This window comes from Arachis duranensis, chromosome 6 (genome assembly GCF_000817695.3).
Source record: "Arachis duranensis cultivar V14167 chromosome 6, aradu.V14167.gnm2.J7QH, whole genome shotgun sequence".
Classification (NCBI taxonomy): domain Eukaryota; kingdom Viridiplantae; phylum Streptophyta; class Magnoliopsida; order Fabales; family Fabaceae; genus Arachis; species Arachis duranensis.
The window spans coordinates 18,485,543-18,495,262 of record NC_029777.3 but is presented as its reverse complement, the minus strand read 5'-3'; the positions used below and the strand labels follow the sequence as shown (position 1 = coordinate 18,495,262).

The 9,720-nt window shown below is 32.6% G+C and overlaps 1 protein-coding gene across 3 annotated transcripts in view; it reads right to left on the bottom strand.

Annotated features, from left to right (window-relative positions):
- Nucleotides 1-1,361: 1,361 nt before the first annotated feature.
- LOC107493312 (uncharacterized) overlaps nucleotides 1,362-9,720 on the bottom strand; it is a 10,761-nt gene continuing 2,402 nt past the window's right edge. The window contains exons 9-28 of one of the 3 annotated variants that reach the window (XM_052262625.1): nucleotides 9,596-9,669; nucleotides 9,445-9,515; nucleotides 8,272-8,359; nucleotides 8,119-8,191; nucleotides 7,910-8,005; nucleotides 7,392-7,500; nucleotides 7,085-7,178; nucleotides 6,909-6,992; nucleotides 6,670-6,826; nucleotides 6,285-6,481; nucleotides 5,232-5,276; nucleotides 5,102-5,130; nucleotides 4,876-4,997; nucleotides 4,737-4,784; nucleotides 4,381-4,505; nucleotides 3,990-4,279; nucleotides 2,465-3,365; nucleotides 2,296-2,367; nucleotides 1,937-2,038; nucleotides 1,362-1,864 (exon numbers count right to left, since the gene is read on the bottom strand). In XM_052262625.1, the coding sequence (XP_052118585.1) occupies nucleotides 1,820-1,864; nucleotides 1,937-2,038; nucleotides 2,296-2,367; nucleotides 2,465-3,365; nucleotides 3,990-4,279; nucleotides 4,381-4,505; nucleotides 4,737-4,784; nucleotides 4,876-4,997; nucleotides 5,102-5,130; nucleotides 5,232-5,276; nucleotides 6,285-6,481; nucleotides 6,670-6,826; nucleotides 6,909-6,992; nucleotides 7,085-7,178; nucleotides 7,392-7,500; nucleotides 7,910-8,005; nucleotides 8,119-8,191; nucleotides 8,272-8,359; nucleotides 9,445-9,515; nucleotides 9,596-9,669 (2,822 nt within the window). In that variant the 3' untranslated portion in view covers nucleotides 1,362-1,819. The remainder of the gene's footprint in view (nucleotides 1,865-1,936; nucleotides 2,039-2,295; nucleotides 2,368-2,464; nucleotides 3,366-3,989; nucleotides 4,280-4,380; nucleotides 4,506-4,736; nucleotides 4,785-4,875; nucleotides 4,998-5,101; nucleotides 5,131-5,231; nucleotides 5,277-6,284; nucleotides 6,482-6,669; nucleotides 6,827-6,908; nucleotides 6,993-7,084; nucleotides 7,179-7,391; nucleotides 7,501-7,909; nucleotides 8,006-8,118; nucleotides 8,192-8,271; nucleotides 8,360-9,444; nucleotides 9,516-9,595; nucleotides 9,670-9,720) is intronic. The other 2 variants (XM_016114412.3, XM_052262626.1) reach the window with 2 other exon arrangements.

Below are 9,720 nucleotides of genomic sequence, written 5' to 3'. Positions count from 1 at the left end.
ACAATATATAATTTGAGCTTAAACTAATTTACAACATTATTTAATATAAAAAAAACATAATTAAACTATATAATTGATGATATGTATTGTGAAAAATATCCGTAGAACTTTGCAAGTAATTGAAAAAGAGTTGAATTAATTTGAATCTATTTTTTGAAAAAAAAAATAGTTTTATGAATTTGAAAGAAGATTGAAGAAAATTAGAAGAAATTATAAGAATAGAAGTGTATGTAAATAGTATATATAGAGTAACAAAATATTAATTTATTAATAATAATGATAATACAACGACAGTTATATATTTTTATTAATAGATATGTAATATATAATACAATTTCACTACATATTCAATCTTTTTAACAATTAAATTAGCCCAAAATCAACAAAATCCACTAAAAAAATGCGCATAAAATCAGATCGTTCTTCTTCGTGTTTCTTCATGCGTCTCCTCCTCCTTCTATTGGTTGCTTTTGCTGCGTTTGAGTTTTATTCTTTTTTGTTTAATTTTTTTTCTGATTTTATTCCTCTTAAGAAAATAAAACAAGAATTATGAAATAAAAGAACAAAAAAAAAAAAAAATAAGAAGATGAAAAGAAAAAAGAAGAATTTTAAATTATGCAAAATTTATTAAAAAAAATAGCATTAAAACTTTTTAACAATAACACATTCATTTATTAGTTTTTAACACCAAAATTTTGTTATAAAAGTATAAAAATATCTTTAATTCTATATTTTCTTTTTTTTTTGTTGCTTTTATTTCTTCTTTTAAAAACTTTACTTCTTATATTAAACTTGAATGAACATTTATATACTGTATTACAATTTTATTTACTTAAATAAATATAGATTATTCTTCTTCTTACTAATTCTGCAATATTATATTTTTTTACTTTTTCTTATTTTTAGTATTTTTAATAGAATAAAACAAAAAATAATGAAAAAATAAATACAAGTAGTAGAAGATAAACAAAACGAATCATTGAACTCATAATCGTTGTATGGAACATATGCTAGAATTAAAAGCATCATTGATGAATGTTCTATTTCTTTATAATTCTAAATTATTAATGATAGAATTATTAAATAAAATGTATGAATAATAAATAACAAATAATAAAATAATTAATTATAATTAGGGAGTAGATTTTAAAATTAAATGATATATAAAAGACAAATTAATAAATAAAATTAAAGAAGAGTTATTTTGATAATTATTAAAAAATTTTAAAAAATATTTAAAAAAATGTTAGAGGACTAACAAAATTTATTTTTATTATCATTTTTAACTATCAACTCAAATTTTTTAGTCTATTAATCCAACAACATACGTTTAACCCACACTTTTAAATATTAACACTCCATTACGGAGTAAAAACAATAAATTTTACTATTCCTCTAGTATTTCTCTATATTTTATTATTAGGACCATTTAATAGTCCAAAAATTTTGTAACCATCTAATCTGTTGCATGAAACATAAATTAGATTTGAATCAATTTGAATGGTAACAGACAGACGACAGTTCCAGCGGCAGAGGAAGGCAGAGCACTACTGTGAAATAATGATAAGATTGCGTGACTAGCTATTTGATCGGTGTTCCCCGAAAGAAACAAGACAAAAGCTAGCTCCGAAGTAATACGGGGCATTCAGTTGATTTGGGTTAACAATTAAGGTTGACATCTAACCGTCTTGGACTCACCAATATTGGTGGGGTGGCAGATCTTCAAATGATGTTCCAGAATTTCTGCTTGTTTCTGTAATTTGATCAAAACATCGTTTCCAAATACTGCACCGGGATTTGTCTTTTATTCTTATTAGCTTCAACTTTGGTTTTCCTCAGAAGGCAAGCCCCTTAGTTTCTGCTGCACAATTAAAGTCAAATCTTAACACATGAATGCTATTGACAAAAATACTTGCGACGCAACCTAAATACTGACTTCTGAAATCTTTGGCCGGGGAACATACGAATACTTGTCGATGGAACTTAAGACAGCAGTTCCATTCATGCCTCGATCATTCACATTAACTGGCTTCAAATCCTGTAGCAACAGCAAACCATAGAATAACTTTCTTAGACTCAAATTGATCAATGTGGAAATAACATATACGAGTAAGACGGTATTCTGAGAAGTTTGTTTTCTGTTCCAGTCATGAACTGCTCAAGTTCAACATCTTTCAACTAGCCATAAACTAATGTTTCTGGCATTATGATAGAAAACTGTTTGGCCATCTGCTTTTGTCATTCAGAATAAGAATATTATGAAAAAGATAAAATGGCCACATGATTCAATCTTACCACATCCTTGGAAACACCAGACGCTGATTCCTCATAGCTCTTCACCTCTAAAGAATCATAGTAAAACAGTATCTGGGGAAGAAATGCATTTAAAAGAAAAGTAATAGTAAGCAAGTTAGGATTGCAGGAAAGGGTAAAAAGGGTTCCTGTAAGGGTTATAAGAGGGCACCTTTTCAAGTAACTGAATATTTGATGAATTAGTTGCAATGATCTGAACTCCTAGTAAATTGTTGCGGTCACTGCAGAAGGGGCAGAGAACAGAGCTGAAGACACACCCATCTTCCACACACCAAATACCCTGTTCCAGTGCACTGCCAGTGCGGATACGTTGATCAACAAATGAAGAATCGGTTAGAATAACGGGTATACTATTTGATGTCTCAGTAGCATAAGCTTTCGTTCTCTGTTTCAAAAGGGTTCTTAAGTGGACTTTTGATGAGGAAATCAAGGAACACGTGAGATACAGATTGTTTTCAGGTCGGCCCAATGGGTTTTTGCAGAGTAAACAAAAAAGTTGTAACCTTCTATCCCGTAAAGGGAAAGTTAACGAACATGAACTAGGTAGACTACTTGTTGGTAACTCAGGAATATTTGACTTCGAATTTCTCTCCCAAACATGTTCAATTCCATGAGCTTCCTCTCTAACATCCAACGAGCTTTTTGTGTATGTCATAAGAGTGTTGGCACAAGGTGTAATATAATTTAAATTTTCTACCTCTGTGATAAATGGTGAGAGCATGGTCTTCCTCCTTTTCTGGTAGTGAGAATTAACACTTGTATTCACAGGTGATTCCGTTTCAGGAATATTATTTCTAGCTATATTCTTTTCAGGAGTAACAGTTATTGAAGAGTGAAGCCCTGAGGAATTTTTACTTCCATCAGGTAAACACAATGATACGCTTGACAAGTGATTTGAAAATTGAGCAGAGGCCTCAATTATGGTGGAAACAGAGTTATCATCCTTAGAGAAACCAGGGCTACCTGGATCACTGTTAACATCTATACAAGGGATTTCCTTGATGGAGGAGCATTCTCCAAGCGTGGATGCAACAAATAAATCCCGATTGAACCTGCAAGAAATATATACTTCTAGTAATGACATTGGAAGTGTATAATGGTGTAAACATAGTTGCTGCTGCATTAAACTTTCGAGTATGGTATTTGATGAGTTAAGGAATGACCTTTTTATCAAGTTTTATACCAGATAAAAAAATGAATCTTATATACACATGCATCAGGGGATGAAGATATGGCAAAACTGATCTTCTATTATAAAATTGTATACCCTGAGTTTGCACACCCAAACTGATAACATTGAAAGGTGCTCAACCATAAGGGCAAAATCAGCAATTTCCAGAGAACATGAAATAAACAATATGCTCTAAGATCAACTAACATGATGAAAAAGCAGTAGTTATTGGCTAGTCAATCACAGAGTAGGCATAGTTGCCAGCACGGCTGCACCGGAAGTTGTGCTGACAGAAAATTGATATCCCTCGCATATCTTTTGAAGTTGAACAAATGAGGTCAAAGTAAACAAAATTGGTGCTATGGCCGGACAAAGATTCCACTTAACACAATTTGACAATTCCTCAAATTGGATATGTTCATTATATGGCTTATTAAATAGTTAGCAACAAATCATACTAATGGCATAAAAGGTGGCAACACCCAAAGAAAAACTGAAAAAGTACCTTTCCTCCGTCGGATTACAGATTTGTGGGTTTATATGGGCTTCACAATTGTATTTGTTACTATTCCCTTGAGCTGATGGTTGACTGTCAACAAGATCTTGACAGCTTAGTACAGGAAAAGAGCCATGGTCCTCAATAATTGACCCTTCTTTCTCAAATCCATTGCAAGATTTGTTAAGTTTCTGATTTTTCTTTCTTGTGAATCTCTTATTCTGACTCTTGATATTGACACCATCAGTATGTAAGCTCAAATTCTGTTTGACATTCACTGTATTCATTGCATGCCATTCCTACAGCAAGTTCACCGTATATTTAACAGTTCTTTCCACTAAGCCCAGTATACGAACAGGGCAGGGTATAATAAGTTCATATTATGCCACAAGCATTATACCTTGGCATCCTCAAAGAATGATTTTAGTCCTTCTATTGATAATTCGAAGTTGTCATAAACCTTTAGGTTTCTTCTTAGCCACTTCGAAATGAATGCTCTACTTCTTTCTTCACGAAGACGTTCATCTATTACCAGAAGAACAGTTACATAGGAAAAGGCGACAGCAACAACTAAACCTTATACTTTTAGATGGGCATGGCAGTATAGATCAAGGGCCATAGTGTAAACACAGAGTAAAAGAAGGATAAACAAGAAACAAATAACTTGGTAAAGACTTCACTAAATCAGTTCTTAAATTCTGAAACAAGATAGACAGTAGAAGAGATATAATATGATCAGCAATTCAGCATAATTACCCAAAAGGATTATTGCCCCATAGTCAAGCTTATGTCGTATACAACGGCCTACAGAAGGTAAACATAATCAGTATAAGAAAAATAAAGAATGATTAACTTGGCTTGGGTTACAATGTGGAAAACCAGAGCCATGATTTACCTGCTGCTTGATTTAAAGCACGGAATGCTTGGTGACAATACCACTCACTTCCGCTGAGAAGATTTTTGGATGATTTGTACATATCATTATATTTTTTCTTTAGAGAAACTTGAATATCATTTCTGCAAAGAAGTGACAATAAATTAGGCAATCAGAAATTAACCAGTAGGCTGCTTCCTTCAAGAGAGAGGAGGGGGGGATAGAAGAGAAAAGAAAATATTCTTACATGTTGGGAAATGGAATACCAACAATAATCTGACATTGTCAAGAACAGACATTTTATATCTTATTTTCACGCTGATGACCAAAATAAAGAGAATAAAGTATAGTAAGTTTACAAGTATAGATAAGGATACAACTACTCTGGCATTATCATCAGAGAAATCAATTCCTTCAGAAACCTGCAAGCAAGATAAAATTATCAGTAAAAAAACATAATCATATAATGGGGTTGTTAGCAGAAAAAAATATGTGAAAGGTAACAGGAAATGGCATTAACTCCAATAAAAAGAAAATTTCAAATGAGGCAACTGATTGGGACTATCAATTATAAATTCATAGTCCATATCACAAGCTTCTACTAATATCCATTTCCTGAACTAACCTTAATCATATCAAAAGTAAACAGCCACACGATCAATTTAAGTTTTAAATCAAAAAGCAAATTTAAATGAGAACGAAAGAGAATAATGTAAAATAAATACTTCAAAGTGCAACTCTAAATAATCATGTAACCTTTGAGAGTTGAGACTAAGAAAACAGCAACTCAAGACGTGTTTGAGGAGCCTAATGCAAAACATGCTTGTTCTAGCTGCTTAAGGGAAAGATGGTAGCATTGCTACAAGAAGAGATGCTCTGCTACCCGTTTAAATAAGTATCTACATGTGATGAGAAAGTAAAATTGATGCCTTCATTATTGAAAACTTGAAGACTTGAATCAACATAAAATAAATGGTGCATTCAAAAGTGAAAAGAAAATAAGAAGGACGAAGAATGAAAAACACAGCGGAAAATAAAAAGATAGTTTCCTACTAGTCCTCTAATAAACCTGTATTCAAAAAAAAAAAAAAACACTCGAAAATTCCTTTCTCTGTTAGTTCTATTTTTCGCTATTAATTTTCTATCCTTTCATTTCCGCTGTTCTATTTCTTATCAAAAAGTATACCTTCTTTTACAAATAAGTTAGCTAACAGTAATTTAAAAACCTTATTATGTGTGACATTCATGAAAAGGGTAAAGAAATGAAAAATAGATTCATATGCAAGCACATGCACATACAAGCCCTACATATTCCGATATATCAATAATACTTGTAAAGTACAAGGACATAATTGACGTTATATAACTTTAGCCTGATAATATATCAATTCAAAATAACCGATAACTGGGTGAGTAAAACTGTAATGCACCTTTCCACGGCAAACACCAAGTAAAGCAGCTCCTCCTTTCTCAAAACCCTCTTGGGAATCAACCGGATGGGAGTGATTTGAATCAACTTCTTTAATCCTTCTTTTCCTTCGCGCACCAGGCTTTTTCCCATGATGAATCGAGTCATAATACCCTTTTAAGGTAGTCTCAAAATCATCTTGGCCTCCAGCTCGTGGTTCTGCATGTCAAGTACAACAAAATACAGATTATTCAAGCAACCAAAATAATTGGCAAAAGACAAGAAAATCAACTTCACATATAAATCATCTCAACTTCAATGTTGTGGACAAAAATAAAATGAATCAACAAAAACTAACAGATCTAAAACATATTCTGAAAGCACTTGGAAGAAGATAGATAGCTCACCAACATAAAGGGGCTTTTTTGCATTTAGTCGAGACCATTGACCTGTTTCAGTCCAACGGTTGCATAATTTCTCCATCAATTTATAACTTGGGAAGAACACAAGACATCCACCTGGAACAATGTTGAAGATTTCTTCTAAAGATCTTCCAACTGCATCCTAAACCATTACTTACAGTCAAAAGGTGTAACTAGAGAAGCAAGAAAATTACAAATAGTGAAAATATGTATATCAAGCATACCTGAAAGGCATATCCATCTGCCGTTTTATAACTTGCATTCAAAGGATAATTACCAGGACCAGTGGAGATTACAGCAGGCCACACCTGTATTCAAGATGTTATAACTTGTTGAATTGCACTTACAGAACTAAAAGGATTAATGAACCTGAAGGATATATTATAGAAGCAGATGAGACCTGTGTGCAAATGTCAATTACATGGGGGGCTTCAAGATTAGTTTCAAACTGAACTCCAAGCTCAGAAGAAAAGGAACTCATCGGCGATAGAGTCCTAAAATACCCAAATCAAGAAGATAGTGATTAGTGAACCAACACCTTTGCAATCTTTAGCCCTCATATTTTGGGTGTTGCATAAATTAATAAATTAAGAACACAAATAGCACAGTCCACCTCATTTTAGCAAAGGTGCAATGTTGTTTAAATTAACATTATGTTGCCCTTGCACAAAGTATAAAACCTGCCCTTGTGTGTCAAAGCAGCTTACCCAGAAGTCAAGATAATCGATAAAGAAAGATCAGCAACATCTCTAAACACAACAGCTGGATTCAAGCACCACAAGCTGAAAGTGTGTGTCCAGTTTCCAAAAGCTCTTACTGACATAAACCAATGAATGGTGATAAGTCATAACAATGCACTTTACCAATTACAGCATTAATGTTTCAAAAGAAACGGCAAAAATATACACACTATTGGAACTTTTTATAGGGCAATTGGTCAATTAAACACTTAATTGTTTGCCCAATCAAAATAAAAGGTTACATTAGTCATAACACGCTAAAAGGGTTTAGGGTTTACTATAAACAGATCTTTTTCAAATTCCATATAATGTTTCCAATTTCTCAATTAGGATTCTATATTTTATTTTAAATTATATACCCCAGAAAATTTATTTATAAACCAATAGATTCCCAAACCATCTACCAGTCACTTACATGAGGATAAAAGCATTGTGATTTGGAGTTTTGCAACTTATTATTGATTGCTTGGAGTGCAACTACTTACCAGCATCTTTTCTAACACATCGCTGCAGAGCAAGCTGGTAATCCAACATGTGAGATCCGTTTCTTGAGAAGAAATAAGTTAGTGATGAGAATAAACCTGAAATAAGATTGATTACCAAACAAAACAAAAGGTCATTGACAATACCAAATATTCTTTGATCAGTAACTGAATATGTTACCAGAAATATTTCAAATGCCACAATCCCATACCTTCCAATGTTATCACTGACATGCCACTTAAATGTGGCTTATCTGTCTCCAAGTCCGTAGCAATTCTGATTGCCTTGAACAAACAATAAAGTTAATAAATTACAAGTGTCACAACAGAATAATAATACATACATTGGCATACAAATGAGATACCTTAGTAGCACATTCTAGTAAGATTGGGAAGCACTGTTTTGAGATATTTGCTTCTTCAAGTTCTCTCAATGCCTTATCACCAGTCCAACTACTCATACAAATGAATATGTTAAATCACAGATATAATTTTCATGTTGACTTTCATTTTATGAGAACGTTCTAAAGGATGTACAGGCACTAAGCAGAATATCAATTCCCTTGCAACAGACAAACCACAAGTATTTGGAGCTTAAATCAGCCATTCAATTCTCAGATAGTAAATGTAAAATGTCAAAAGGAATTCGAATGAATTCATAGCTAGTTTCCACACAGATTACCTGGGACAAAAAAAGGGGGGAACCAAGTGATCCTACTAAACTCAACAAATGATATAACATGCAACACTATCTAAGAGGGAGCAAAAATCAAAATATTTGGAAGAATACAACAAATAAAGTTTTCTAACAGCAATAGCTTAGGTTGTTAATTTGATTCTATCTAATTTTCCAACTTCGTGTGAGATTAAATGCGCACTTGTTTCAACTTATTTTGACACCAAAATGAAATAAAATCACCATTTTTTACTTAAAATTGGGCTTATACTTTGTCTAAATTTAATAAAATAACCCCACAAAAAAAAATCAAGTTGTAAAACTACTTTTCGGAAAAGCAAAGAGAAACGCACCACCCTAAACGCATATTTGTAGAATCAATTATGTGTTATATTTGGATACTCTAACAAAATTGTAATTTAAGAACAGTCCTTTTTGTTCAAACCTTTCAGAAAAAGATAACCACTTTTATCTGGTAAATAACTGAAATGGATATGAAAAAAATTATATGTTCATGTGGGAGTAGGCTGGTAAATTGTTTGGGTGGAGAAGCATGCCATGTACTGTCACTTCTAATTGTAATCAAATCTGTCCAAAAACTAGCTTCTGAAAATCTTCAAAAGAACTTAAGACATTTCTGCTTGGATTATAATTCTGTCAACCAAATAAACCAAACACACTGCTTTCAAAAAAGCTGCATTGATAGCTTCTCAAACATTATTACACTTAGTCTACATCATCACGCCCAATTCTAAAATGCTTAGGACTCTTAACAGAGTTTAAGAATTAATATATAAAACGCACAAAGGCATTAAGAATCATAATTAACAGAAGCGTATAGATTTGAAAACCCTGAACTCACCATGACACATAGTGCTGAAAATCACGCTTGTCTAGGTTATTTTTCTTCCGTTCTATCCAACTAGTAAGACCCTACACAAGGTAATGCACTTGATTATACCATTACTAAGGATATACTTAAAAATTCCAAATCGGTCATCCAACCAAATTACCTGTGCCATTTCATATAGTGGTTGGTATATTGCAGCATTTACAGAACATAGTTGCTGCAGCTCCATTTGCAGTTCTGCCAAAAGTATGACCAATAAATTAGCATTGATGCCTCATTATTAGGATA